General features: G+C 69.6%; 4 protein-coding genes across 4 annotated transcripts in view; 2 read left to right on the top strand and 2 right to left on the bottom strand.

The window, feature by feature from the left end:
• Nucleotides 1–697: 697 nt before the first annotated feature.
• On the bottom strand, nt 698–4,234 carry MAGIX (MAGI family member, X-linked). Its single transcript, XM_054177192.1, has 7 exons — nt 4,223–4,234; nt 4,025–4,090; nt 2,944–3,018; nt 2,243–2,413; nt 1,479–1,599; nt 883–991; nt 698–758 (listed from the first exon to the last, which is right to left on the bottom strand). Coding segments are annotated over exons 1-7 (555 nt in total). The 3' UTR covers nt 698–757.
• A 59-nt stretch (nt 4,235–4,293) lies between these two features.
• On the top strand, nt 4,294–7,563 carry GPKOW (G-patch domain and KOW motifs). Its single transcript, XM_054177193.1, has 11 exons — nt 4,294–4,521; nt 4,821–5,045; nt 5,129–5,252; nt 5,719–5,822; nt 5,973–6,159; nt 6,250–6,346; nt 6,441–6,528; nt 6,659–6,764; nt 7,085–7,154; nt 7,240–7,325; nt 7,421–7,563. Exons 1-11 carry the CDS (start codon nt 4,316–4,318, stop codon nt 7,553–7,555), a joined length of 1,428 nt encoding a protein of 475 aa, XP_054033168.1. The 5' UTR covers nt 4,294–4,315; the 3' UTR covers nt 7,556–7,563.
• A 721-nt stretch (nt 7,564–8,284) lies between these two features.
• The window catches only part of WDR45 (WD repeat domain 45), a 33,711-nt gene continuing 14,193 nt past the window's right edge, over nt 8,285–27,802 (top strand). Inside the window, exons 1-11 of the mRNA XM_054177311.1 lie at nt 8,285–8,361; nt 8,496–8,563; nt 8,971–9,045; nt 9,678–9,782; nt 9,897–9,993; nt 10,098–10,192; nt 10,740–10,819; nt 11,372–11,580; nt 12,278–12,379; nt 12,890–13,032; nt 13,424–13,533. Of these exons, the coding sequence (XP_054033286.1) occupies nt 8,515–8,563; nt 8,971–9,045; nt 9,678–9,782; nt 9,897–9,993; nt 10,098–10,192; nt 10,740–10,819; nt 11,372–11,580; nt 12,278–12,379; nt 12,890–13,032; nt 13,424–13,533 (1,065 nt within the window). The 5' untranslated portion in view covers nt 8,285–8,361; nt 8,496–8,514. The remainder of the gene's footprint in view (nt 8,362–8,495; nt 8,564–8,970; nt 9,046–9,677; nt 9,783–9,896; nt 9,994–10,097; nt 10,193–10,739; nt 10,820–11,371; nt 11,581–12,277; nt 12,380–12,889; nt 13,033–13,423; nt 13,534–27,802) is intronic.
• HDAC6 (histone deacetylase 6) lies at nt 14,145–27,283 on the bottom strand. Its single transcript, XM_054177194.1, has 25 exons — nt 27,263–27,283; nt 26,914–26,969; nt 26,707–26,782; nt 26,559–26,599; nt 26,139–26,205; nt 25,635–25,708; nt 24,308–24,376; nt 24,113–24,206; nt 23,338–23,448; nt 22,960–23,019; nt 22,300–22,380; nt 21,679–21,782; nt 21,165–21,228; nt 20,281–20,495; nt 19,611–19,739; nt 19,000–19,168; nt 18,155–18,288; nt 17,878–17,946; nt 17,064–17,253; nt 16,830–16,979; nt 16,273–16,456; nt 15,998–16,191; nt 15,636–15,788; nt 15,024–15,152; nt 14,145–14,238 (listed from the first exon to the last, which is right to left on the bottom strand). The coding sequence occupies exons 1-25, from the start codon at nt 27,281–27,283 to the stop codon at nt 14,164–14,166; spliced, it is 2,709 nt and encodes a 902-aa protein (XP_054033169.1). The 3' UTR covers nt 14,145–14,163.

Below are 27,802 nucleotides of genomic sequence, written 5' to 3' on the forward strand. Positions count from 1 at the left end.
CGGGGTCTAGGCTGGAGAACCTCCCTGCGATTGGACTGGGGGTCCCGAGGGGCGTGGCTCCGGCTGGGGAAGCCCCCAGCGGTTTGGGTAAGGGTCACAGAGGGGAAGGTCTTAGGCCGGGGAACCCCCAGAGGGTTGGGAGGTGGGGGGGGGTGTCCCAAGGGGCGGGGCTTGGCGCAGGGGAAGCCCAAAGCTGATTGGGGGAGTGAAGCTAGGGGGGCGGAGCGGGGCTGGGGGGGGGGGAGGGGGTGTGGCCTCGGGGCGAGGGTTGGGAGGATGGGGTCCCAGAGGAGCCTGGGGAAGGGTTCCAGAGGATGTCTAGGGGGGACCCAAAGGATCTGGGGCGACCCAGAGAGAGTCGGGAGGGGGGAGAGTCTGGGAGGGCCCCAAGAGTGCTCCTCCCCCCTCCCCTCCCCCCCATTTTGGGGTGACTCAGGCAGGATGTGGCCAGGCCCCACCCTGCCGGATGCTAGTTTGGGGGGGAGCGGGGGGGGGGGGGGGCAAAAAATGACTCACAGGGAGGCCCCGCTGGGGGGGGGGGGTCCCCACCTTTATTGAGCACCCCAAAAATAAGGGAGGGGAGCACCACAGCCTCCCCCCACCCCCCCCCCCCGAAAGGTATGGGGGGGAGGTGCATTGCATAGCTTGAAAGTGAGCCTCCCCCTAAAACTGGGGGACCACCGACCCCCCCCAGGCACAAACCCCACTTCGTTTTAGGGGGGTGGGGGGCACACACACGACCACCATTAGGATCCAGTCTGGGGGGGGGGGGGAAGGGGAGGGGCAAAAAAATAAGAGATAATTAAAAATTAAGGGGTGTGGGCCCCTCCCCCCCCCTCCAAATTGCTACCCCCTCCCCCCCCCCCCCCCCCAAGCACGCACCAAGGGGGGGGGTCCATGCGTCCCACGAGGCAGAAGCAGAGCTCCCCCCGGGGGGAGCTGCTGACGCACAGGCTCAGGACTCCCCTCCCAGGCCCATTCTGGGGGGGCCCTGTCAGAAAGGAGACCCCCCCAAATAATAAGTAATAATAAGACCACCCCCCTAGCCCTCATTAAGCTGCCCAGGGTCTCCTGCAAGGGGGTTCAGGGGGGCAACAGGTGGGTTTGGGGGGGGCTTGGGGCTGTACCACTGCACTTTATGGGCGTCTTGGGCTGTGCCATTACGGGGGGGGGGGGGGCGTTTTTTTCGGGGAGGGGGACACTGGGGGGGTTTGGGGGAATACTGGGGGGGGGTTGGGGGGGGGCTTTGGGCTGTACCACTGCATTTTATGGGGGTCCTGTGCTGTACCGTTGTGTTTGGGTGGGGGTCTTGGGCTGTACCACCGCCTGTTGTGTCTGGGGGGGGGGCATTGGGAATGTTCCATTGTAATTGGGGGGGGGGGAGGCTGTGTCTCACTGTACTAGGGTTGTCCCAGTGGTTCTGGGGGGTGTGGGGGTGTGGTTCTGCACTGACTCAATTTGGGGGGGGGGTCTCTCACCCTGAGCCCGGCGCAGCAGCAGGCGCAGGCGGCTGCCCCCCCCCCGGATGCGGGCCAGGGCCTGGGCGTGAGTCATGCCCGCGGTGGGGGCTCCGTTGATGGCCAGCAGCTGGTCACTCACCTGAGACACCCCACCACCCCCCCAAAACACAGGGACCCCCCTCACGACCCCCCCCCCCCCAGACCCACAGACTGTTCGACCCCCCCTAGGGCCCCCTCAGCCCCCCACAAGACCCCATCAGCCCTCCGAGTGGCCCCCAGAGAGAGCCCTAGACCCCACCCCATGCTCCCCCAAGACTCCTCTAGACTCCCCCCAACCCTTCTAGACCCCCCCCATAGCCCCCCCAGGACCCACTTCTCCCCCCAGGAACCACTTCTCCTCCCAAGACCCCCCATAGTTCCCTTCAAGCCTCTTCTTCACCCCCCCCATAGCCCCTCCAGGACCCACTGCCCCCCCAAGACCTCCCAAGGACCCACTTCCCCCTCCCCGAACCCCCATACCGCCCCCCCCCCCCCCCTCAGGACCCACTTCCCTCCCAAGACTCCCCATACCCCTCTCAAACCCGCCCCCCCGACCCGACCCCCCCCCAGGCCCCTCATAGCCCCCCTCCCAAGACCCCCCCCCCGGGACCCATTCCCCTCCTAAGACCCCCTGTAGACCCCCACAAGTCCCCCACAAACCTCTTTGCTCCCTCACCCCCAGCCTCCCATAACCGCCCCCCGCCACCCCCACTCCCCCCGAAGCCCCTTCCCCCCCCTTGTACCTGGATGCGGCCGCAGCGCTGGGCGGGGCCCCCCTCCCGCAGCCCCCGGACGTAGACCCCCGAGTTGAGGTCGCGCCCCCCCCGCAGGCTGAAGCCGAAGCCCCTGGGGCCCCGCGGCAGCTCCACCGCGAACGGAGGGGGGGAGGGGGCCGCGGGGGACCCCGCCCAGGCCTGCCGGACCGGGGGTCCAAGTTAGCTCTCCTAGGACACTCCCAGTATCCTCCCAGTGCCCTCCCAATAGCCACCCAGTTAGCCCTCTCAGGCCCCCCCCAGTGCTCCCAGTATCCTCCCCGTACCCTCCCAGTACCCACCCAGTGCTGCCAGTGCCCTCCCAGTACCCTCCCAGTGCCCCCACAGTGCTCCCAGTTCCCTTCCCAGCCTCTCCCGTTCCCCCCCCTCACCCCCCCCAGCCTCTCCCGGTTCCTACCCGTGGCCAGCCCAGGCTGCACCCCAGCTCGCTGCCATCCTCTAGCTCACCGCCTGGGGGCGCTGCGGAGGGAGAGGAGCCACCAGTGCCTCCCAGTACAGAGCAGTATCTCCCTGGGGCTTCCCCATGCCCCCAGTCCTGCTCCAGTTCCCCCCAGTCTGCCTCCCAGTGTCCTCCCGGTGCCCTCCCGGCGCCCTCCCTGTGTTCCCAGTTCAATCCCAGTGCCCCTAGACCCCCTCCCAGTGCCCTCCCCAGTGCTCCCAGTGCCCCTCACCAGCAGGCAGCAGGTCGCAGGGTTCAGGTCCCACGAAGCTGGTGACAGCCACAGGCTCGGGGTGGGCCCCAGGCCCTGGGGGGAGACCACCAGTGCCCCCCAGTATCCCCCAGTGCCCTCCTAGCGCCTCCCAATACTCCCCAGTGCCTCCCAGTGCCCTCCAGTGCCCCCCCCCCAGTGCCCCCTCAGTACCCTCCCAGTGCCCCCAATCCACCTCCCAATCCCCCCAATTCCCCTCCCAGTTCCCCTCTCAGTCCCCCCCAGTTCCCCCAGTGCCCTCCCAGTGTCCCCCCAGTGCCCCCCCGATTCCCCCCGTCATGTCTCCCCCCCCAGCGCTCACTCAGGCCTGGCAGCAGCAGCAGCAGGTCCCTCTCGGGGGGGGAGGGGCAGCGCCGGCTCCGGGGGGAGGGTCCCGGGGCGGCTGGGGGGGGCGGGGGTGGGGGGCGGCTGTAGCGCAGGATGCAGGCCCCGCCCACGACCACCACCACGCTCACTGGGGAGGGGGCGGGGGGCAGCTTAAGTGTGGGGGGAAGGGACCCCCACGAAATAATGGGGATACCCCCCCCAAAAGGGACCCCCTCCGACCCTCTCCCCCCCTTCACTCACCGCTGGGAACTGGGGGAGCCTCCGGGGGAGACATCAGGGGGCAGGGAACCCCCCGGGGGGGGCTGCGACTGCGGGGTGGAGGGGGAGGGCAGAGTCATACCAGTGCCCCCAGTATGCTCCCAATACGATTCCAGTGCCCCCCCAGTGCTCCCAGTACCCCTCCCATTACCTCCAGTACCCCTCCCAGCGCTCCCAGTATGCCTCCAGTACCCCTCCCAGTGCTCCCGGTATCCATCCCAGCGCCCCCAGTATCCCTCCCAGTGCCCCCAGTAGCCCTCCCAGTGCTCCCAGTATGCCTCCCAGCGCTCCCAGCATCCCTCCCAGTGCCCCCAGTATCCCTCCCAGCGCTCCCAGCATCCCTCCCAGTGCCCCCAGTATCCCTCCCAGCGCTCCCAGCATCCCTCCCAGTGCTCCCGGCCGGGCCCCGCAGCATCCCAGCCGCCCCCATCCCGCCCTGGCCCCGCCCCTCGGGTACCAGCGGCCGGGGTCGCCACGGCAACGGGCGCGAGGCCGGCGGGCGCGCCAAGGCGGGAGGCGGGGTCTGGAGCCTGGCGGGCGGCTCCACCAATCAGCGGGCCGGTTCCTCTAGAGGCGGGGGACGGCGCCAATCACCGCCCGCGGCTTACGGAGGCGGGGCGGGGCAGCGGCTCGGGGACGCTACCAATCAGCGGGCCGCGCGAAGCATGACGGGATGTACAGGCCCGGAAGTGACGTCAGGCTCTCCCGCAAGTCGCCGCGGGAAAGGGGAAGAGGAGGAGGGAGAGCGATGGCGGCGGCCGGCGGCACCGAGAGCGGGCGAGCGGCGGAGGGCGGCGCGGCGGCGCCGGTGTCGTTCGGCTTCAGGCGGAAGGCAGAGCGGAGGAGGCTGGTGGCGGCGGGGCCCTGCGCGGAGCCCCCGGGGGAAGCCGGGGAGGAGGCCGGAGATGGAGAGGCAGAGCCGCTGAGGGCGGTGGAAGGGAAGGAGCTGCTCAGGTGCGGCCTGGGCGGGGAGGGGGAAAGGAAGGGGGGAAGGGGCTTGAGGTGGGGTCTGGGGGCATACTGGGACCACACTGGGATCAAACTGGGAGCCACACTTGGAGCTTTGGGATCCATACTGGGAGCCAAACTAGAGGCGCTGAGGGCATATTGGGAGCATACTGGGGGGCACTGGGAGGGGTACTGGGGGCATTGAGAAGGATGCTAGGAGCACTGGGGGCAATGTATTCAAAGGAGGAGGGCGTGGTCTTTATGAGCGGGGCGTGGCTAATCTGACTGACACCCCCCCCCCCCAGCTCCCGTCCGGCCCCCCCCCCGCCTAAGGAGCTCATCATTCCCCTGCTGCCCCCTGCCCACCGCTGGAGAAACCCGGAGCCCCCGCCCCCCGCTTCTGACCACACCCCTTCAGACCATGCCCCTTCGAGTCACGCCTCCCCGGACCACGCCCCTTCAGACCCCGCCCCCCCCGGGCCCCTCTCGGTGGAGGACCAAGCGGTGAAGGAGCTACTGAAGGGTGAGTGGTGAGAGGGAGAGGTTTGTGGGGAGGGGGGTTGGGCGGCCTAGGACCCCTGGGGTCCTAGGAATTGAGTGAGGGTCCTAAGAGCCTCTCCCTGTCCCCTCCACCCCTTCCAGAAGCGAGGCAGAGCCAGGAGCAGGGGGAGGGGGACTCTGCCCCCTCCATTTCCATCCCCATCCCACTGCAGGAGGCAGCCCCCCGGCCACAGCCGGTGAGTGACCCCCCCAGCCCCCCCAGATCTCCAAATCCCACCCCCCAGCCCCATACCTGCCCCCTCTTCACCCTACCCAAATACCCCCCACACACCCCCAAAGACTTACCCAGCCCCATACCTGCCAGCTTTGCACCCCCAGACCCCCAAATACCTACCCAACCCCATACCTGCCCCCTTTGCACCCCCAATACCCTCCAGCATCCCCAAATACCCTCCTAGCTCCATATCTGCCCCCCCAGCACCCCAAATTCCCCTCTAGCCCCCCCTAACTTGCCCCAGGCCCCCTAAATCCTCCCCTAGCATTCCAGACCCCCCTAAGTCCCCCCTCAAGCACCCCTTACTCCTCTCCAGCCTCCTCCTACCCCCCCCCAGCACCTTCTAAATCCCCCCCCCAGCACCCCCTAACCCTCTCCAGACCCACCTAAGTGCACCCCACCCCTCTGACGCCCTCCCCCCTCCGCAGACCCCCCAGGACTACGCGGCGGTGCCGGTGGCAGCCTTCGGCCTGGCCATGCTGCGGGGGATGGGCTGGAGCCAGGGGGAGGGCATCGGCCGCACCTTCAAACAGTGAGGGGGGGGACACCCCAAAACCGCGGGTGGGGAGGCCCCTGAAACCTTCCTGGGGTGGGGGGTGGGGCGGCACAACCCCCTGCCCCCCTCCCCAAAGGTGGGCTGAGCCTGTTTTTAACCTCCCCGCTGCCTCCTCTTCCTCCCCAGGGTGGTGAAGCCCTTGGAGCATCGCCTGCGGCCCCGGGGGCTGGGGCTGGGGGCTGAGCCTGTGCCCCCCTCAGGGAACCCTCCAGCAGGGCAGCCCCCCCGGGAGGGGGAGGCTCAGGGGGGGATGCTGGCTGTGGGGGCTTCGGTCCACATCCAGGCTGGGCCTCACCAGGGCCTCTATGGCAAGGTAAGAGCCTCCCAGCGTGGGGCTGGGGCCTCTCCTGCCCCTCCTGGGGTAGCAGCAGGAGGGGTCCTGTGTCTGCGTCGTGCCCCACAGGTGGAGGGCTTGGACCCCGAGACCGCCAGGGCCGTGGTGAGGCTGGAGCTGGGGGGGCAGAGAGTGACCCTGAGCCAGCACAGCCTGAAGGTGGGAGGTGAGCCCCCCAGTGCCTCCCAGTAACTTCCTAGTGCTCCCCAGTCCCCCCCCCCCCCAGTTCCCTCCCAGTAACTCCCAGTTCCGTCCCACAGCTCCTCCCAGTAAGAACTCCAAGGAGAAGGTTGTCCAGCAGGAGGCTCATGCTGGGAGCAAGAGGAAGCAGCCCCTGGAAGAGGAGAGGTGAGGGGGGAGGACATGACCCCAGTCCTCCCACCCAGTGCCCTCCCAGTCCTCCCACCCAGTGCCCTCCCAGTCCTCCCACCCAGTGCTCTCCCAGACCATCCCAGTGCCTTTTTCTGCCCTCCCCCAGGACGCCCCAAAGGGTTCCCCGGAGGGCTCCCCCCTGGCTGCGCAGAGACCTTCGCGTGCGGTGCGTGGACAGCAGCTTCCAGGGGGGGCGCTACTACAACTGCAAGGTGAGGCCAGCAGGGGGCAGTTGGTGCCAGGAGGGACCAGTGAGGACCAGTAGGAACCAGTGAAGGGCAGTAGGGACCAGTAGAGGGCAGTGTGGATCAGTTGGGACCAGTAGAGGGTAGTAGCGATCAGTAGGGGGCAGTGTGGGTCTGTATGAGCCAGCAGGGAGCAGGTCAGACCAGTTGACCCAATGGGGAGGGGCTCTGCAAGCCCCAGTTGGGCCCAGTTCCCCCTAACTGGGCCCAGTTACCCCCCCCCAGCTGGTGCCAGTTACCCCCCAACTGGTGCCAGTCGCCCCCTAACTGCTCCCTGTCGCCCCCAGATGGTGGTGGAGGATATGCTGACCCCAGACTCCTGCGTCTGCCGGACGGACGAGGGGCGGCTGGTGGAGGGTGAGTCCCAGCCCCGATTTGGGGGTGCGGGGGGGGGGGGGGGTCCTGCCCAGCCCCTCCCTGACCTCTCTGTGCTCCCCCCTAGGCCTGAGGGAAGCCATGTTGGAAACGGTGATCCCACGAGGCGCCGGCGACCGCGTCATGGTGGTGCTTGGGGAGCACACAGGGAAGGTAAGAAGCTGCTGGAGGAGATTTAGGGGGGGGGGTCCTCAAGCCCAGGGGCTCCCCCCCCTCCAAAACCTCTGTTGTGTGTCCCTCCCCTCAAGGTGGGCAGGATCCTGGAGCGGGAGCCGGGGCGCAGCCGTGCCCTGGTGCAGCTGGAGAGGGACGCGGCCGGGCGGGTGGTGCCCCTGGACTATGACCTCATCTGCCACTACGTGGGGGGGCTGGAGGATGACTGAGAGACACACCCGCCCCACCCCCTCCTGACCCCCAAAGAGCACCCCCAAAACGACCTGCCAGCTTCCAACATGGCTGCCGGGAGCCACCTGCCAGCTTCCAACATGGCCGCCGACAGGGGACTTTGCCAGGCTGCAACAGGGCTGCTGGGAGGCCCCTGCCAGCTTCCAACGTGGCTGCCGAAAGGGGACTTTGCCAGCTTCCAACATGGCCGCCGACAGGGGGACTTTGCCAGCTTCCAACATGGCTGCCGACAGGGGGACTTTGCCAGCTTCCAACATGGCTACCCGAAAGCCACGTTCCAGTTCCCAACACGGTAGCCTGGAGCCACGTGCCAACACCCCACACGGCTGCCCCCCGTAAACCCCAACAGCCCTCACTTGCCAGTGACCAACATGGCTGCTGTGGCCTCAGGGGAATAAATAGTGCCCTAACGCCAGCAGGCTGCCCTTACTGTCCCTTTAGGGGTGAGGGGTTTGGGGGGGGGGAGGGGGAGTTCCTCACTTCGAATTCCACCCCCCCCCCCATCGAAGCCACCCCCACTGCCAAGGTCAAGCCTGGCTGCTCCTTTGCCAGCTTCCAAGATGGCGGCGGCGGGGGGGCTGGGTCCTGGGGGCGCCGCTTTGCCTTTTGCCCGCGCCCAAGATGGCGCCGCTTTGCCTTCTGCCCGCACCCGGCATGGCGCCGCCGCGCTGTGAGTGGGCGGGCGGAGGCGGTTCCGCGCGACCGGAAGTGCGCTCTGGACCCCTCCCTCCCCTCCGTCCCGGGGGCGTCTCGATGGTGTCAGCGCCGGGCGCTGCTCTCAGCGGTACCGGGGAAGGGCTTTCGGGGGGGGCGGTGCAGGGGGGCGGCCGGGAGGGGGCCTGGGCCGGAGCGGGGGGGTTGGGGGTGGGTGCGGGAGGGACTCTAATTAACCCTCTCTGCCCTCCCCCCCCCCGGCAGCCGCTGCCTTGCCGCCGCCATGGCGCAGCCCCGGGGGGTCAACAGCCTCCGCTTCAACCAGGACCAGAGTGAGTGCGGGGCGCCCCAAGACCCCCCCCCTCCCCCAAAACCACCCCCCCGGGGACCCCCTGACGACCGCCCCCTCCAATGAAACAAACAACAGACAGCCCCAAACCACACTGAAGCCCTCCAGAGCCACTCAAACCCCACCGGGGACCCCCGAAACCCTCCTGGGGACCCCTAAAACCCCTCATGAGGACCCCTAGACGTCCCCCTGTAACCCTTCCGGGGGACCCCCAGACCCTCCTGGGGAACTCTAGATCCTCCTAGGGGTCCCCCAAACCCACCTGGGGACCCCTAAACACCCCTGGGGGACTCCCACACCCTCCTGGGGATCCCCCAAGCCCCCCATGGTAACTCTAAACCCTCCTGGGGACCCCCAAACCCTGCCCTCCCCCCCCCCCCCCATTTTCAGGCTGTTTCTGCGTGGCAATGGACTCTGGGGTTCGAATTTTCAACGTGGAGCCCCTGATGGAGAAGGGGCACTTGGGTGAGGGGGGGTTCCCCCCAAAGCCCTCCTCTTAGGGGGGGGGTCTCTCCTTCATTGGGGTCCCTTCTGGGCTTGGGAAGGGGGCTGGAGGGGGGGGGCAGGGGGGGATTGGTTCTGCAGATCCTGGGGAAGGGGTTTGGGTGGGGGAGGGGCTGTGGGGAGGGTTCCTGTGCTGGGGGTGGGGCAGTTTTGGAGGGTCCTAAGGCCTGGAGAGGTCACTTGGGGGGGGGGGGGAGGGGCTTGGGAGGGTATTTTGGGGGTCTCCAGGTCTGGGGGGAGGAGGCAGTTTGGGGGTGTCTTGCTTTGGGAAGGGACTTCTGGGAGTGGGAGGGGGCATTTGGGGGGAGGGGACATCTAGGGGGAGGAGGGGGTCCTGAGGATGCCATTTGGGGAGGGGGAGGGGGCCAGGTGGTATCATTTTGGGGGTTCCCTGCACACAGAGTGGAGGGAGAAGGGGGTGCAGGGAGACCCTGTCCCAAACTGCCCCTGGGAAGGGTTGGATTGGGACCCCAAAAGGCTTCTGGGGGGGGCCTAAAGTTGGGGGGAAGAAAACTGGCGGGGGTGGGGGGGTCCCTAAAATGGGGGTGGGGGTCCCTAAAATGGGGGTGGGGGTCCCCTAAACCCCCTTGCAGACGCAGAGCAAGTGGGGAGCGTGGGGCTGGCCGAGATGCTGAACCGCTCCAACCTCCTGGCCCTGGTGGGGGGTGGCAGCCACCCCAAGTTCCCTGATGTCTCAGGTGAGTCTTTGCATGGGCTGGGGGGGGGGGGTGTCCCTAAAATATTGGTGGGACCCCCCCCCTCCCCACCCTGACCCTGTGCCCCCCCCCCTTTTCTCTTGGCCCCACCCCCAGTTCTGATCTGGGACGACGCCAGGGAAGGGAAGGACAAACTGGTGCTGGAGTTCACCTTCCCCAAGCCTGTGCTGGCTGTGAGGATGAGGACTGACAAGTGAGATGGGGAGGGGAGTGTGACCCCCCCCCCCCCCAAATGATGCAGGGTGATCCCCCAAAGCTGACTGGGGGTGTCCCTCCCCTCCCCCCACCGTGGGGCAGGCTGGTGGTGGTGCTGCAGAGCCGGCTCTATGTCTTCTCCTTCCCCCACAACCCAACCAAGCTCTTCGAGTTTGACACCAGGGACAACCCCAAAGGTAAAGGGGAGAAGTGGGGCGGGGGGGGGAGACCCCCAGAAGGGCTCCTGGGGCACCCCCAGAGTTGCTTGGCTGCCCCAAGGTGGCCCCCAAGTTGCCTCAAGGGGTTCTTAAGTCAGCCCCAAAGCAGCTGAAGTGGCTCCAGGTCGTCTTAGTTCAGGCCTGGATTGCTCCAAATTCACCCCAAAATGACCCAAATTCACCCCAAAATGACCCAAATTCACCCCAAAATGACCCAAATTCACCCCAAAATGACCCAAATTCACCCCAAAATGACCCAAATCCCCCCCCAGGTGCCCTCAATCCCCCCTCCAACCACCCTCAACCCCCTTCCAGCTCCCCAACTCCTCTGCATTCACCCCAAAGCCACCCTCCAAACCTCCCCAGCTCTGCCCTGAGTGACCCCAAAATCCACTTGGGGTACCCCAACCCCCTTGATCTGGCCCCCAAAGTGCCCCAGGGCAGTTCCCCCTCCCTGGGCCAGCAGGGGGCAGCCTCAGGGTAAAAGGCCCCAGGGCAGCTGCTGTAGTTAGAGCGCCCCCTGCAGGGGTGGTGGAGTTGTCTCCCAGCGCCGACAAGGCCTTGCTGGTGTTCCCTGGGCACAAGTGTGGCAGCCTTCAGCTGGTGGTGAGGCACTGGGAGGGGATTGGGAGGCACTGGGAGGGACTGGATGGGGATTGGGAGGCACTGGGAGAGGATTGGGAGGGATGGGGAGGGGACTGGGAGGAACTGGGAGGCAGTGGATGGGGATTGGGAGGGATTGGGAGGCACTGAGAGGGCATTGGGAGGGATGGGGAGGGACTGGGAGGGGATTGGGAGGAACTGGGAGGGCACTGGGTGGGGATTGGGAAGGGATGGGGAGGGATTGGGAGGGATGGGGAGGTACTGGGAGGGGCTTGGGGGGCACTGGGAGGGGATTGGTAAGGGATGGGGGAGGTACTGGGAGGGGATTGGGAGGTACTGGGAGGGGCTTGGGGGGCACTGGGAGGGGATTGGGAAGGGATGGGGGAGGTACTGGGAGGGGATTGGGAGGCACTGGGGGAGGAGCAGGAGGGATTGGGAGGCACGGAGAGGGCATTGGGAGGGATGGGGAGGGACTGGGAGGGGACTGGGAGGCACTGAGAGGGCACTGGGAGGGGGCTGTGGGCCTCACCCTGCCCCTGTGCCCCCCGGGGGCAGGACCTGGGCAGCGCCCAGCCGGGCACCTCCTCGGCGCCGGTGACCATCAACGCTCACCAGAGCCAGCTGGGGGCGCTGGCGCTCAGCCCCTCGGGCACCAGGGTGGCCTCGGCCTCCGCCAGGGGCACTCTGATCAGGATCTTCTGCACCCACAGCCGGCAGCGGCTGCTGGAGCTGCGCCGCGGCACCGACCCTGCCACCCTGCACTGGTGGGGGGGGGGGGGGAGGGGGTGGGGGTGGGGAGGGAGTGGGAGGGGCTGGGGGGGATTGGGAGGGGAGTAGGAAGGACTGGGAGATGATTGGGAAGGACTGGAGAGATACTGGGAGGATACTGGGAGAGGATTGGGAGGCACTGGGAGGGACTGCAGGGACACTGGGAAGCACTGAGGCTACTGAGAGAGGATTGGGAGGGACTGGGAGGATACTGGGAAGCACTGGGAGGATACTGGGAGGGACTGGAGGGACACTGGGAAGCACTGGGAGGATACTGGGAGGGACTGGAGGGACACTGGGAAGATACTGGGAGGGACTGGAGGGACACTGGGAAGCACTGGGAAGATACTGGGAGGGACAGGAGGGATACTGGGAAGCACTGGGAGGATACTGGGAGGGACTGGAGGGATACTGGGAAGATACTGGGAGGGACTGGAGGGACACTGGGAAGCACTGGGAGGATACTGGGAGAGGATTGGGAGGCACTGGGAGGATACTGGGAGGGACTGGAGGGATACTGGGAAGCACTGGGAGGCTAAAGGAGGGGTTGAGGGTTACTGGGGGGGGGGAGGGGGGACTAGGAGGGGGCAGGAGAGCAGAGGGAAGGCTGCGAGGGGCTGTGGCTGGCTGGGGGCAGCTGCCCTGCGGCTCCCTGCTCCGGCTGGGTCCCCACTGCTCTCCCCTCCCCCCCAGCCTGTCCTTCAGTGCCGACTGCTCCTTCCTGGTGGCCGCCAGCGACAAGGGCACCGGCCACATCTTCGCCCTGCGCGACACGCGCCTGAACCGGCGCTCGGCGTGAGTGCCGCCAGCAGGGGGCAGTGTGGGGCAGCGTGCACCAGGAGGGGGCAGCAGGGGGCAGTGTGCACCAGGAGTGAGCAGTGTGGGGCAGTATGCACCAGGAGGGGACAGCAGGGGGCAGTGTGGGGCAGCGTGCACCAGGAGGGGGCAGCAGGGGGCAGTGTGGGGCAGTATGCACCAGGAGGGAGCAGTGTGGGGCAGTGTGCACCAGGAGGGAGCAGTAGGGAGCAGTGTGCACCAGGAGGGGGCAGTGTGGGGCAGTATGGATCAGGAGGGGGCAGTAGAAAGCAGTGTGGAGCAGGAGGCAGTGTGGGGCATTGTGCACCAGCAGGGGGCAGTGTGGGGCAGTGTGCACCAGGAGGGAGCAGTGTGGGGCAGTGTGCACCAGCAGGGGGCAGCAGGGGGCAGCGTGTGCTAGGCTGAGCCCAGCCCCACCCAGGCCTCTCCCCTTCTCCATCCCCTCCCAGCGCCCCCCAGCGCCCCCCCTGACCCCCGCTGTCCCCCCAGGCTGGCTCGGGTGGGCAAGGTGGGGCCGGTGCTGGGGCCCTACGTGGAGTCCCAGTGGTCCCTGGCCAGCTTCTCGCTGCCCGCGGAGGCTCCGCTGCTCTGCGCCTTCGGCCGGGGGGGGCGCAGCCCCAGCTCCGTCGTGGGTGAGAGACTGCCCCCTGCTGGCCGCCGCGGGGACTGCGCGGGGCTGGGGGAGGGCAGGGAGGGGAGGAACAGGGAGGGGGAGGGATGGAGAGGAAGTGGGAGGGGAGGAACTGGGAGGGGGTTGGGAGGGATAGGGAAGAACTGGGAGGGGAGGAGAGGCACTGGGAGGGGAGGGGGAGGGATGGAGAGGAACTGGGAGGGGATTGGAAGGCACTGGGAGGGGGTTGGGAGGAACAGGGAGGGGGTTGGGAGGAACAGGGAAGGACTGGGAGGGGGTTGGGAGACACTGGGGGAGGGCCTAGGAAGCAGTAAAAGAGCAATGGGGAGCCCCCCCCCCCAGCGCCCCCCAGCCCCCCCCCCAGTGCCCCCCGCCTGACCAGCGCCCCCCAGCGGTGTGTGTGGATGGCAGCTTCCACAAGTGGGTGTTCAGCCCCGAGGGCAACTGCAACCGGGAGGCCTTCGACGTCTTCCTGGACATCTGTGACGAGGATGACTTCTGACACCCCCCCCCCCCCCGGGGCCCCCCCAAACCTCCCACACCCTCTGGACCCCCCCCCCCAGAACTCCCCCAGACCCCCCCCCAAAAAACCGAAGCTCTTTGCCTACATCCTGCCTGCGGCGACTGAAGTGGTTTGGGGAGGGGGCTGCAGGGGTGGGGGGGGAGGAGAGCTGGGGCAGGGGGACCTCCCCCCACCACAACCTCAAGACCCCCAGAATCCCCCCCTCCACACACCCCCCCTGGTGCCCCCAGCCCCCCCCCGGTGCCCCCAGCCCCTCCCGGTGCCCCCAGCCCCCCCAGGTGCCCCCAGCCCCCTTCTCAAATCTCCACCTTTTATTTTGTGGCCAATACAAAGATGGTAAAAAGGGGGAGAGGGGGCTGCAAAAATGGGGGATCCCCCCCCCTGCCCCCCACAAAATTCCCCCCAGGCCTGGCCCAGCCTTAGCCCGGGGGGGGGGCTCCCCACTGCGGGGGGGAATCCCGGTTGGGGGGTGCTGGTGATGGGGGGGGGGAAGTGTTTGAGCCCTTGAAGAGATTTGGGGGGAGGGGAGGGTGGAGGGGGGGGTCCAGGGGAGGGTTTTGGGGTTCAGGGGGGTCTGGGGTGGGGTCTCAGGGGGGCTGCTGGGGGCAGTCAGAAGGTGGCAGGGGCGGGGGGGTCAGCACCGAACTTGAGGCGATGGAGGAGGAGCTTGGCTGGCAGCAGCGTCTGGGGGGGGGGGAACTGGGGTGAACTGGGGGGCACCAGAGCCCCCACCCCCCCCAAAACAGCCCCAGTGTCACCAGCTCCCCCCCCCCACCTTCCCAGTCTGAACCCAGTCCCTCCCAGTGCCTCCAGTTCAGTCCCAGTCCCCCCCTCCCAGTGCCTCTCCATTTGAGCCCAGTTGCTCCTAGTGCTTTCCCATCCCCTCCCAGTTCAATCCCAGTCCCCTCCCAGTGCCTCCCAGTTCAATCCCATCCCCTCCCAGTGCTTCCCAGTTTGAGCCCAGTTGCTCCTAATGCCTTCCCATCCGCTCCCAGTTCAATCCCAGTTCAATCCCAGTCCCCTCCCAGTGCCTCCCAGTTCAATCCCATCCCCTCCCAGTGCTTCCCAGTTTGAGCCCAGTTGCTCCTAGTGCCTTCCCATCCGCTCCCAGTTCAATCCCAGTCCCCTCCCAGTTCAATCCCAGTCCCCTCCCAGTGCCTCCCAGTTCAATCCCATCCCCTCCCAGTGCTTCCCAGTTTGAGCCCAGTTGCTCCTAGTGCCTTCCCAGTCCCCTCCCAGTTCAATCCCAGTCCCCTCCCAGTTCAATCCCAGTCCCCTCCCAGTTCAATCCCAGTCCCCTCCCAGTTCAATCCCAGTTCAATCCCAGTCCCCTCCCACTGCCTCCCAATTTGATCCCAGTTGCCCCTAGTGCCCTCCTATCCCCTCCCAGTCCCTCCCAGTTCAATCCCAGTCCCCTCCCAGTTCAATCCCATCCCCTCCCAGTCCCTCCCAGTGCCCCCCGGGCTCACGGGGTGGTGCACGTAGGCCTCGCAGGGGTAGCACCAGGCAGAGAGGTCCTGGAGGCTGAGCACCAGGGGGTGCCCAGAGCTGCCCCAGTGCTGCACCATGTGGCCCCCGACGTAGCGCCCACACAGCACCTGCGGGGGCTGGGGTCACTGGGGGGCACGGGGAGGGGGGCTGGGGTCACTGGGGGGCTCCGGGGAGGGGGGCTGGGGTCACTGGGGGGCACGGGGAGGGGGGCTGGGGTCACTGAGGGCATGGGGAGGGGGGCTGGGGTCACTGGGGGGCTCCGGGGAGGGGGGCTGGGGTCACTGGGGGGCACGGGGAGGGGGGCTGGGGTCACTGGGGTGCTCCGGGGAGGGGGGCTGGGGTCACTGGGGGCACGGGGAGGGGGGCTGGGGTCACTGGGGGGCTCCAGGGAGGGGGGCTGGGGTCACTGGGGGGCTCCGGGGAGGGGGGCTGGGGTCACTGGGGGGCTCTGGGGAGCAGCAGGGAGGGGTCTCAGGGCTGCAAGGACCCCCCCCGGGGGTATTTGAGGGTCTGCCAGGGGCGGGGTTGGTTTTGGGGCTCCGCCCCCCCGCCCCTCCTTCTCCCCCCCCCCCCCCCCCCCCCCCCCGCACCTGGTAGCAGCTGAGGCAGAGCCAATTCTCGCGCCGGGAGCCGCACGTGCCGCAGGGCGGGGCCAGCTCCAAGCCCCTCCCGTCGGCCGGCGGTGACGTCACCGTGCCCAGGTGGGGGCAGTCCAGCAGCGGCGCCACCGCGAACAGCGCCCCCTGGCGGCCGGGAGGAGGCAGCGCAGTGAGCGGGGCAGGGCCTGGACGCTACCCACAGCGCCCCCTGGTATCCCGGGAGGGGACAGCAGCGCCCAGAGAGCAGCTGGCTCCTCCCAGCAGCACCCCCTGCCGGTCAGGAGGACCAAACCCCACCCACTCCCCCTCCTCACCTCTGGCTCCTCCTCTTCCTCCCAGCACGTGGCACAAGCCCCGCCCTCAGGGGTGGAGTCAGGCAGAGGCTCTGCCCCCTCCAGGGCGCTGGCCCCACCCCCTGAGAGGGGCTTCTCCTCCTCCAGTTGCAGCTGCCCCAGGGCTGCGATGGCAGCGTCCAGGGCTGGGGGCGCTGCGACCTCATCGCTGCTCTTGGTGACGTCAGCAGCGGGGGGGGGCTCAGCGGGGGGGGCTGGGGAGGGAAAGGGGAGAGCTTGAGGGGGTGGGGCCCATGGGGGGGTTTCTGGGGGAGGGGTCTCTGGGGGTTGCTCACCGGCAGGGGGCAGCCTCAGGCACTCCCAGTGGGGGCTCTGCACCCTCCTGGTCCTCTCCAGGTCCTTCAGAGCTGCTGGCTGGGGGGGGGCAGCGGCAAGGGGGGGCAGCTTCGGGGGATCCCCCAAGAGCACCCCCAGGCACTCCCCCACCCCCTCTGCCAGCACCCCGAGGTTGTAGCCGCCCTAGGGGGGAGGATTTGGGGGGGGTGGGGAGGACAAGGAGTCAGAGGGATCCCTAAATCCACCCCCCAGGACCCCAGACCCTCACCTTTCATCCCTCAGGGTTCCCCTCCCCCTCTGAAGACAGAGACCCCCAAACTCCTCCCACAAGGAGGACCCCCAAACTTCCCCCCCCCCCCATTCCACACACCCCCAGCCCCCAAATAAGGAGCCCAACACCCCCCCAGTGCCCCCCACCCCCAGAGAAAGGGACCCCAAGACCTCTCCCATCCCTAAAGAAGGACCCCAAGTGCCACCCCCCAGGCCCTTTCCCTTCCCCCTACTCTGGAAAGAGACCCTCCCCCCCCCCCCCCCCCCCCCCGAGCCCGGGCCTCACCTCCAGGACCAGCACCAGGCGCCCCCCCGCCAGCGCCCCCAGCAGGTGAGTGATGACTCCGAAGGTCTGGGGGGACACCAAGCAGCCCCCCAGGGGATCTCCCCGGCCGGCGTCGAAGCCAGCGGAGACCAGGACCAGCTGGGGGGCGAACTGCCGGGGGAGGGGGAGGGGGTGAGACCCCAAAGCGCAGCACTCGGCCCCAGAACCCCCCCCCCAGCCCTGGGGGGCGCTCACCTGGCAGGCCACGGGCAGCACCAGGCGGGTGACGGCGGCCAGGTACTCGGCGTCGCCCACCCGCGGCGCCCCCCAGCCCACGTTGAAGGTGAAGCCGGCGCCCAGCCCCCTCCCCACCGAGCGAGGGGACCCCCCGGGGCCCCCGGGGAAGAAGACTCCGTCGTGGCGGTGCAGGGAGATGTACAGCACGCTGGGGGGGGGGGGGAGGGAGAGAGGTGAGACCCCCCTGAGAGACCCCCCCCCCAGGGAGCCACATACCTCTGAGATACCCCCCCCCCCCCCAGGACCCCCTGGAAACCCCCACAGCCCTGAGGCTGCTCCCAGAGACTCCCCAGCATGCCCTGGACCCCTGCCAGCAGCCCCCAGACCCTTGGGACCCCCTGCCAGCACCCCCCAGACCCCTGACACCCCCTGCCAGCAGCCCCCAGACCCCTGACACCCCCTGCCCACCAACCCCCAGACCCCTGACACCCCCTGCCCAGCACCCCCCAGACCCCTGAGACCCCCTGCCAGCACCCCCCAGACCCCTGACACCCCCTGCCAGCACCCCCCAGACCCTTGGGACCCCCTGCCAGCAACCCCCAGACCCCTGACACCCCCTGCCAGCACCCCCCAGACCCTTGACACCCCCTGCCAGCACCTCCCAGACCCTTGACACCCCCTGCCAGCAACCCCCACACCCTTGAGACCCCCACCCAGCCCCCTCCCCACCCCCTGCAAACACCTCTCCCCACCCCCCCACCCCCCTTCCTTTTACCCCTCCCCTCCCCACCATGAGCCCCTCCCCAGCACCCCCCCAGGGGCCTCTCCTCACCTGGGGTCTCCCTCGAAGATCTCCTGGGTGCCGTTGCCGTGATGAACGTCCCAGTCCAGGATCAGCACCCTGGGGTGGGGGTGGGCAGGATTGAAGCCCTGCCCCTGCCCCGCCCCCCGGGGCGCCGTGCCCCTCCCCTCCCCGTACCTGAGCCCCGCCCCCGGGGCGCCGTGCCCCTCCCCCCCCGTACCTGAGCCCCGCCCCCCGGGGCGCCGTGCCCCTCCCCCCCGTACCTGAGCCCCGCCCCCCGGGGCGCCGTGCCCCTCCCGCCCCGTACCTGAGCCCCGCGCCCCGCAGGCGCTGGGCGTGGCGGGCGGCGGCAGCCACGTTGTTGAAGAGGCAGAAACCGCCAGCGGAGCCAGGCCCCGCGTGGTGCCCGGGGGGGCGCAGCACTGCCAGGGCATTGCGCACCTGCGGGCACAGGGCGGGCTGGGGGCGGCCGGCAGGGGGGCTGCGAGACCCCCCCTGAGCCTGCAGGGACCCCAGGGGGCCTGCAGAGGGGCTGGGAGACCCCCACAGAGCCTGCAGCAGTGCTACAGAGACCCCCACAGAGCCTGCAGCAACCCCAGGGGGCCTGCAGAGAGGCTACAGAGACCCCCACAGAGCCTGCAGCAACCCCAGGCAGCCCAGAGGGACTAGAGACAGCCTACAGAGACCCCCACAGAGCCTGCAGGGAGCCCAGGGGGCCTGGAGACAGCCTATAGAGACCCCCAGAGAGCCTATAGGAACTTAGCCCAATAGAGAGCCTGTAGGGACCCCCAGGCAGCCCACAGGGTGCTAGAGACCTACAGAGACTATAAGGACCCACAGAAATCCCCTGGGGACCTATAGAGAGCCTACAGTGACCCACAGCGACCTGCAACATCTCCTAGAGACTCCCTAGAGACCTATAGAGAACCTCACAGAAGCTACAGAGCCCCATAGGGACCCCCAGGAGCCCATGGAGGACAGGACAGAGAGCCCTTAGGGCGCCTAGAGGCACCCTGGGGGTGCCCAGCTGGGTGCCTCTGACCCCCTGTGAACCCTTTACAGACCCCCAAAGGACCCTCTAGACCTCCTGTGCCCCCCCATCCCCCAGCTCCCCAGGACCCCCCAGCCCCCCCCAGAGCCCCCCCCCCGCACCTGGCCGGCCAGCACGGCGCGGGCGGCGGCGCAGGCGGTGCCCAGGGCCAGGCTGGCGGCGCGGAAGGAGCCAGGGCAGAGGTACAGGGAGCTGTAGGCAGCCGCCAGGGCGCGCAGCTCCCGCGGCCGCAGCCGGCCGCAGGCAGACAGCGCCGCCACGTGGGCGGGGCTGGGGAGGGGGAACGGCCAATCAGCGGCGGGCACGCCCACCCCCGGGGCGGGGCCTTCCCCAAGGCCTCCTGAACGTCCCCCGCGCCCCGCCCCCCACGCTCCTGCTCCCAGCGCCTGAAGCTCAGCCCAGAGCCCCCCAGAGCCCCCCGCAATCCCCCCCGTGCCCCCCACAATCCCCCCCAGAGCCCCCCGCAATCCCCCCCGTGCCCCCCACAATCCCCCCAGTGCCCCCCCAGTGCCCCTCAGTGCCTCCCAGTCCCCCCAGAGCCCCCCACAATCCCCCCCAGTGCCTCCCAACCCCCCTCCCGAGCCCCTCAGAGCCCCCCACAATCCCCCCCAGTGCCTCCCAGTCCCCCCCAGAGCCCCCCTCAACCCCCCCCAGTGCCTCCCAGTCCCCCCCAGAGCCCCCCAACCCCCCCCGAGCCCCCCCCCCCCCTCACGTGTGGCAGGCCCTCAGCTGCTCGGCCCTGGCCGCCCGGGCCGGGAGCCGGAGGCAGCGCTGGGCCAGGCCCAGCTCCTGCAGCCGCTCCAGGACGCGCCGCAGCCGCTGGGGGCTCTCGGGGTGCTGGCTGCAACAGCGTGGGCTGGGGGGGCTGTGCCCCCAGACCCACACAGAGCCCCACCCAGCCACCCCCCGGCCCCCCTCTCCCTCCCCCAAGACCCCTCCCAGGCCCCCCACGAACCCCAAGTGCTCTCCCCCAGGTCCCCCCCAGTCACCTATCCTCCCCCCCTCCAACACCCTCCTGATGCCCCCAAACCCCTCCCAGCAGCCCCCCCACCCCCTCTTCCTCCTCCAAGACCCCTGCCAGCCCCCCTCTTACTCCCCCAGACCCCTTCCAGCCCCCCCCACCCCCCCCTTCCTCCCCCAGACCCCTTCCAACCACCTCCAGACCCCTTCCCCTTCTTCCTCCTCCAAGACCCCTTCCAGCCCCCCTCCAGCCCCCCTCTTCCTCCCCACAGCCCTCTACCCACCCCCCACCCCAGGCCCCCCTGTAGCCCCCCCTTTAATCCCCCCATCTCCTCCAGCACCCCCAAATCCCCCTCCAGCTCCCCTCAGACCCCCTCTAGCCCCTCCCTTACCCCCCCCAGCCCTGTCCCCCCCCTCCCAACCTGTCCCAGGGGTTTTGGTGCTCCTCCATCCTCAGGTCGTAGAGCAGCCCAGTGCGGGCTGCAGGCTGGGGCCAGGCCTGCAACTCCTCCTCCTGCTCTTCCTCCTCCTCCTCCTCCTCCTCCTCCTCCCCCAGCCCTGGGGCTGCCTCCAAGCTTCCCTCATCCTCCCTGCGCTCAGCCTCCTGCTCCTCCTCTTCCTCAGCCTCCTGCTCCTCCTCCTCCTCAGCCTCCAGCTCTAACGAGGGGAGAGGCAGAGAGGGCTCAGGGCTGGCTCCAGGGCCTGCCCCGGGGGTCCCCCAGAGCCTATAGACCCCCCCAGAGGCCCCCCCCGAGCCTATAGACACCCCCAGAGCCTATAGACCCCCCCCAGAGGCCCCCCCAGAGCCTATAGACCCCCCCAGAGGCCCCCCCAGAGCCTATAGACCCCCCCCAGAGCCTATAGACCCCCCCAGAGCCTATAGACCCCCCCAGAGGCCCCCCCAGACCCTATAGACCCCCCTAGAGCCCCCCCAGACCCTATAGACCCCACCAGAGGCCCCCCCCGAGCCTATAGACCTCCCCCAGAGCCTCCCCCCGAGCCTATAGACCCCACCAGAGACCCCCCCCGAGCCTCCCCCCGAGCCTATAGACCCCCCCAAGCCCCCCCCGAGCCTATAGACCCCCCCCCCAGAGCCTATAGACCCCCCCCAGAGCCTCCCCCCGAGCCTATAGACCCCCCCGAGCCCCCCCAGAGCTCCCCCCAGAGCCTGCAGAGACTTCCCCCCCCCCAGACCCTATAGACTCCTCCGAGCCCCCCCCGAGCCCCCCGGCTGCCTCCCAGCCCCCAGAGCCCCTCCTCCCCGGGGCTGGGGAGGCCCCGGGGCGCCCCCTGGGGGCTGACCTGCGCTCTGCAGGCAGCTCCAGTGCCGCCGGTAGGTGCCCAGGGCCTGGGCGATGGAGGCCAGGCCGCTGCGGGGGGGGGAGGGGTCAGGGGGAGCCCCCAGAGCTCAGCCCCCCCCCACGAGCCGCCCAGGAGCCCCCAGACCTGCCCCTTCCTCACTGCAGACCCCCAGCCCCCCCAATTCCCTCCCAGACCCCTCGAAGCCCTCCTGAGACCCCTTGCAGCTCCCCCACCCCCCCCAGACCCACTGCAGCCCCCCCAGACCCACTCCAGCCCCCCCAGACCCCCCAGACCCACTCCAGTCCCCCCAGCCCCCCCAGACCCACTCCAACACCCCCAGACCCACTGCAGCCCCCCCAACACCCCCCCCAGACCCACTGCAGCCCCCCCAGCCCCACTGCAGCCCCCCCAGACCCACTCCAGCCCCCCCAAATACCTCTGAGACCCCCTGCAGCCCCTCCCTATGCTCCCCCCCACCCCCCAACCCCCCTTCCAGCCCCCCCCAGCCCCCTCCTCACCTGGGGGTGGGGGTCATGGGCCCGGGGGGCTCCCCGGGGTCCCCCAGCAGGGTCCTCAGGACAGCCTCAAGCCCCCCAGGCAGGGCCCCCTCCGACCACCCCCCCTGCAGGAGACAGCTTAGGGACCCCTGCACAGGGCTGGGGGGGGGGAGGGGGAGCCTAGAGAGACACCCCCCCCCCCGGGGCAGGGGACACCCCCAGAGACACCCCCCCAGGACAGGAGACCCCCCCCCAGCCCTCCAAGGCCAGGAGAACACTTAGAGCCCCCCCCAGGGCAGGAGACCCCCCCAGAGACCCCCCCAGGGCAGGGGACCCCCCCCAGAGACCCCCCCCCAGCCCTCCAAGGGCAGGAGAACCCTTAGAGTGCCCCCGAGGACAGGGGACCCCCCCTCAGAGCCCCCCCAAATCACCCCCTAGAGCCCCCCCCAGAGCTTTCCCCCCATACCCCTACCCCAGGACCCCTCCCCACTCATCTCCTATAGCCCTCCCATGCCCCCCCCAGCTGCCCCCCATGCCCCCCCCAGCCCTCCCAGCTGCTCCCTCTGCCCCCCAGCCCCCCCCCATAGCCCCCCCGCCCATAGCCCCCCCCAGGCCCCCCCCCCAGCCCCCCCAGCCCCCCACCTGCAGGGCCAGCAGCAGGCAGCCCCCAGCCAGCGCCGACAGGAAGTGAGTCAGGAGGGCAAAGCCCCCTGGGGAGAGCCCCTGGGTGGGGGGGGGGACACAGGGGCTGGGCTGGAGACCCCCCCAGAGCCCCCAGCCCCCCCCCCACAGCCCCCACCCAGCCCTCCCATAGAGCACCCCCCCAGCCCCCCCAGCCCATGGGGGGCAGAGCCTGTAGAGGACAGACCCTGGGGGGGACAAGGGGGGGGCTGGAGACCCCCATGGAGACCCCCATGGACCCCCTAGAGCCCCCAAAGCCCCACAGAGGGTCCCCAGAGCCCCCCCCTGAGCCCCCAGACCACCTACAGGCCCCCCCCGAGCCCCCCCCCGAGCCCCCAGACCACCTACAGGCCCCCCCAAACCCCTCCCCCGAGCCCCCAGACCACCTACAGGCCCCCCCAGATCCCCCCCCCTGAGCCCCCAGACCACCTACAGGCCCCCCCAGATCCCCCCCCCTGAGCCCCCAGACCACCTACAGGCCCCCCCGAGCCCCCATCCCCTCCCCTGAGCCCCCACCAGGCCACCTGTAGCCCCCCCCAAAGCACCCCCTGGACCCCCCCAGCCCCCCCCCAGCCCCCCCAGGGGCACTGCAGCCCCCCCTGGCCCCCAGCCCCCCCTCACCTCGGGGTGCCCCTGGGCAGCGTCGAAGCCGGCGGCCACCAGGACGAGCTGGGGCTGGAACTGGGGGGTGGGGGGAGGGGACCCCCACGGCCATTAGGGACCCCCCCAGGGACCCCCAAAAGCCCCACGAGGACCCCCCCCCTCCCCCCCAGCACACCCAGACCTCCCCCAGGACCCCCAACCTCCCCCAGGGACCTCCCAACCTCCCCCCCCCAGGACCTCCCCAATGCACCTCAGGACCCTCCAAAGCCTCCCAACCCCCCACTGGGACCCCCCCAAAGACCACCCCGAGCCCCCCCCCGCCCCCAAACCCCCTCCTGGGCCTCCCCCCCAGCCCCCTGGGGCCCCCCCAAGGCCCCTGGCAGGGTCCCTGCAGACCTGGAAGGCGATGGGCAGCAGCAGGTGGCAGAAGGCAGCAGCATAGTCCCCAGCAGAGCGACCTGGCTGTGGGCAGCGCAGGGCTGGGACCCCCCGAGACCCCCCCCGGGCCTGGGGGACCCCCCAGAGACCCCCAGGGCCTGCAGAGCCCCCCCCAGACCCTACAGACCCCCACAGAGCCCCCAGACCCCACAGAGCCCCCCCCAGGCCCTAGGAGACCCCACAGAGCCCCCCCAGACCCCCCTGGGCCCTGGGAGACCCCAGACCCTATAGGGACCCCCCCCCAGACCCTATGGAGACCCCACAAAGCCCCCCCAAAGCCCCCCCCAGACCCTATAGACCCTCCCAGAGCCCCCAGACCCCCCAGAGCCCCCCAGGCCCTAGGAGACCCCCCAGAGCCCCCCCAACCCTATAGGGACCCCCCCCAGACCCTATGGAGACCCCACAAAGCCCCCCCCAGAGCCCCCCCCAGACCCTATAGACCCCCCCCAGAGCTCCCAGACCCCCCAGAGCCCCCCTGGCCCTAGGAGACCCCCCAGAGCCCCCCCCAACCCTATAGAGCCCCCCCCAGACCCTATGGAGACCCCCCCAGAGCCCCCCCAGACCCTATAGGGACCCCCAGACCCTGCAGACCCCCCCAGAGACACCCCCCAAGCCCCCTAGAACAGCCCCAGATGCTAAAGAGCCCCCCCAGAGCCCCCCCAGCCCCTATAGACCCCCCCAGAGCCCCCCCCAGACCCTATAGACCCCCCCAGAGCCCCCCCTGCCCCCTCACCTCCTCCCAGAGCAGCTCCACCCTCAGCCCCGCCCCGCTGCTGGGCGGGGCCCGGGCGGGGCCCTGCCGTTGGTGCACCCCAAAGTAGAGGACGCTGGAGGGGGGGTCAGGGGGAGGGGGGGGGGGGGGGTCAGGGGGCTCCAGGGGCTCCCCCTCCAGGGGCTCCCCCCCCGCCCAGGGGCTCCCAGCACCCACCTGGGGTCCCCCTGGAAGAGCTCAGCAGTGGCAGGGTCGGGGTGCAGCCCCCAGTCCACCAGCAGGATGCTGGGGAGGGGGCAACGGGGGGGGGGGGAGGGGGCACCCGGGGGGGGGGAGGGGGAGTGAGCACTCCCCACACCCCCCCAAAGACACCCAGACCCCCCCCCAGAATGGCACCCACACCCCCCAGGACCCCCCCAAAAGGGACTCACCCCTCCCCCCCCCTGCAAATGGGTCCCAGGCCCCCCCCAGGACCCTTCCAGCCCCCCCCCCAAGCCCACCCCCAGCCCCCCCCAAGCCCCCCCCAGGACCCTCCCAACCTCCCCCCAGGACCCTCCCAAGCCCCCTCCCAGCCCCCCCCCAGCCCCACCCAGGACCCTCCCAACCTCCCCCCAGGACCCTCCCAAGCCCCCTCCCAGCCCCCCCCCAGCCCCCCCCAGGACCCTCCCAACCTCCCCCCAGGACCCTCCCAGCCCCATCCAACCCCCCAGCCCCCCTCAAGACCCCCCAGGACCCTCCCAGTCCCCCCCAGACCCTCCCAATCTCCCCCCAGGACCCTCCCAGCCCCCTCCAACCCCCCCTCAGGACCCTCTCAGTGCCCCCTAAGCCCCCCCCAGCCCCCCCCCGGCCCCTCCCCCAGCCCCCCCTCACCGCTGCACCCCCAGGCTCTGAGCCCCCCAGGCTGCCATGGCCACGGGGCTGGGGGGGGCTGCTGCTCCCTGCTGCCAGCTGGGAGAGCTGTGGGGGCACAGCACCCATGGGGGACCCCTGTGGAGACCCCTGGGGCAGGGGGGGAGGGGCACACAGCCCCCCACCCCCCAGCCCTGCAGGGGTCTGCAAAGGGTGGAGAGCAAGGAGGCAGAAAGGGGTCTGGAGGGGGAGGGGCTCTGGGGGTCTCCCTCCATGGAGGTCTCCCCAGGGGTCTCTCTCCCTCCCCCCAGGGGTCTCCAGGGCTCTCTCTGGGGGTCTCCCTCTCTCTAGGGGTCTCCAGGGGTCTCAGGGGGGGGCTTTAGGGGCTTCTTGGGGGTCTCCTCCTAGGGATCTCCAAAGGATCTCTGGGGGTCTCCCTGAGGGTCTCCAGGGGGTGCCCTGGGTCTTTCTCTCTCTCTCTCCAGGGGATCCCCTGAGGGTCTCTCTCTCCAGGGGATCTCTGGGGGTCTCTCTGAGGGTCTCTGGGGGTCTCCAGGGGATCTCTGGGGGTCTCCAGGGGATCCCCCTGAGTCTCTCTCTCTCTCCAGGGGGTCTCTGGGAGTCTCCAGGGGGTCTCTGGGGGTCTCCAGGGGGTCTCTGGGGGTCTCCAGGGGGTCTCTGGGGGTCTCCCTACCCCACCAGGGCCAGGCCATTTCGCAGCTCCGCTCTCAGCAGCTTCCCCAGCAGCTCCAGCAGGGACCCCAGGGCCTGGGGACAGCACAGAGAGCCCCAAATCAGCCCCAAAACCAGCCAGAAAGAGCCAAAGTGACCCCAAGTGACCCCAAGTGACCCCAAGGCAGCCCAAGGAGCAGCCAGTGGGCAAAAATCTGCCCCAAAACCAGCCCAAAGCCACCCAAAAGGGCACAGGGACAGCCCAGGAGTGCAGGGGAGCAGCCCCAGAGAGCCCAAAGTGGCCCCAGGCCAGCCCAGGGTCAGCCCTGGCCTCAAAGCCAACACCAGGCAGCCCCAGAAGGGGCTAAAAATGACCCAAAGCAGGCCCCAAACCAGCCCAACCTGGCCCAAACCAGCCCAAACTGGCCCAAAGTGACCCAAACCAGCCCAAACCCAGCCCAAACTGACCTAAACCCAGCCCAAATTAGGCCCAACCTGCCCCCCCTCTCCCACCCCCCCAACTCACCAGGGGGTCAGGGGGGCCCAGGCCACCCCCAGGGCTCTCTGCCTGCGGCCAGGGTGGGGTCCTGGGGCTGGGGAGACCCCAAAAGCTGCCTGAGGGACCCCTGGGGATGGACCCCCAGGAGCCCCCCTCCCCAAATTCTAAGGGACCCTCCCCCTCGACCCCACCCCAGGACTGCCCCCAGCCTCCCCCAGACCCCCAAAAGCCTCCCTGGGACCCCCCAAATCCTCCCCCCCAAGCCCCAAGGACCCCCAGAAGCCTTCCCCAGCACCCCCCCCCCCCCCCAAATCACCTCCCAGACCCCCCCCTCCCCACCTCCCCTCAAGGACCCCCAAACCCCTTCCCCAGATCCCCAACCCCCATCCCCCCAGGAATGCCCCCAACTTCCCCCCCTCCCTCCCCCCCCCAAGCCCCCTCCCCCACCTCTGCACCAGTTTCAGCTCCTCCTCCGTTGCTGGGCGGCACTGGGAGGACAAATTGGGGGTGGGGGGCTCCCAGTTACAGGGTGGGGGTCTCCCAGCACCCCCCCAAGCCCACCCCCCCATAGCTTCCCCCCCCCCCCCAGACCCACCTGGACTTGGCAGCAGCGCTGGACCAGGCCCAGAGCCTCCAGCTGGCCCCAGGCAGCCTCCAGGGCCTCAGGACCCCTTCAGGAGGGGGTGGGGGGCACCCATCAGGGACCCCCGACCCCCAAATCGAGGGGGGATCCCCAATCTTTTTGGGGGGGGGGTCCCCAAAAAGGGGGTCTGGGGGTGGGGGGAGGGGTCTCAGGGGGTACCTGTGGTCGTAAACCAATCCGGTGCCCGTGGGGGGCACTGGGTCCGAGCCCAGCTCCTGGCGGGGGGGCAAAGGGGAGGGGGTGGGGAGGGGGCTGCAGGACCCCCCCCCCACATTTGGGGACCCACAGCCTCATTTTGGGACCCTCACCCCATTTCTGACCCAGCTTTTGGGGCTCCCCTCTCATCTTAAGGGCCCTCCCCCCCCCAGCTGAGGGATCCCCCCCCCCCCCATTCAGGGGCCCCCTCCCCATTTTAGGCCTCATCCCGCCCCCCCCCCATCATATTTTCAGGCACCCTCTCCCCCCCAGCAGATCCAGAACCCCCTCCCCCCCCCCCCCATTTCCCCACTTCAGGCTCCCCCCAACCCATTTTAAGACACCCTCCCTCCCTCCCCCCCCACCTCTCCCCTCCCCCTCCCCCCCACCTCTCCCTTCCCCCTCCCCCCCACCCCAGGCCCCGCCTACCAGCCGCTGTAGCTCCGCCTCCAGCCCCTCCCTCTTGCTCCGGGCCCTCCCCCGACGCTTGGCCTCGGGGAGCCCCCCCCGGGACTTCTTTTCGGGGGGGACCTGGAGGGGGCCTCGCCGGCCCTGGGAGGCGGGGGGGGGGGTGTGGGGGTCACAACTAGGCCACGCCCTCTCGGGCCCCACCCACCCCATCCCCTCCCAAAGCTCCGCCCCTTTTGTTCTCACCATGGCAGCCGGGGGGGGGGAGGGTCAGCGAGGTGCGGGGGGGGGCATCGCTGGGGGGAGGGCCTGAGGAGGCGGGGGGGCAGGAAAAAAAAGGGTTAAAGGGGAGAGGGGAAAAGGGGAGAGGGGAAAAGGGGAGGGGGCTGGGGAGGAAGGGGCAGAAAGGGAGCTGGGGAGGGGAACAGAAGGGCTGGGGAGGGGG

This window comes from Dryobates pubescens, chromosome 39 (assembly GCF_014839835.1).
Source record: "Dryobates pubescens isolate bDryPub1 chromosome 39, bDryPub1.pri, whole genome shotgun sequence".
In the NCBI taxonomy this organism is placed as follows: Eukaryota; Metazoa; Chordata; class Aves; order Piciformes; family Picidae; genus Dryobates; species Dryobates pubescens.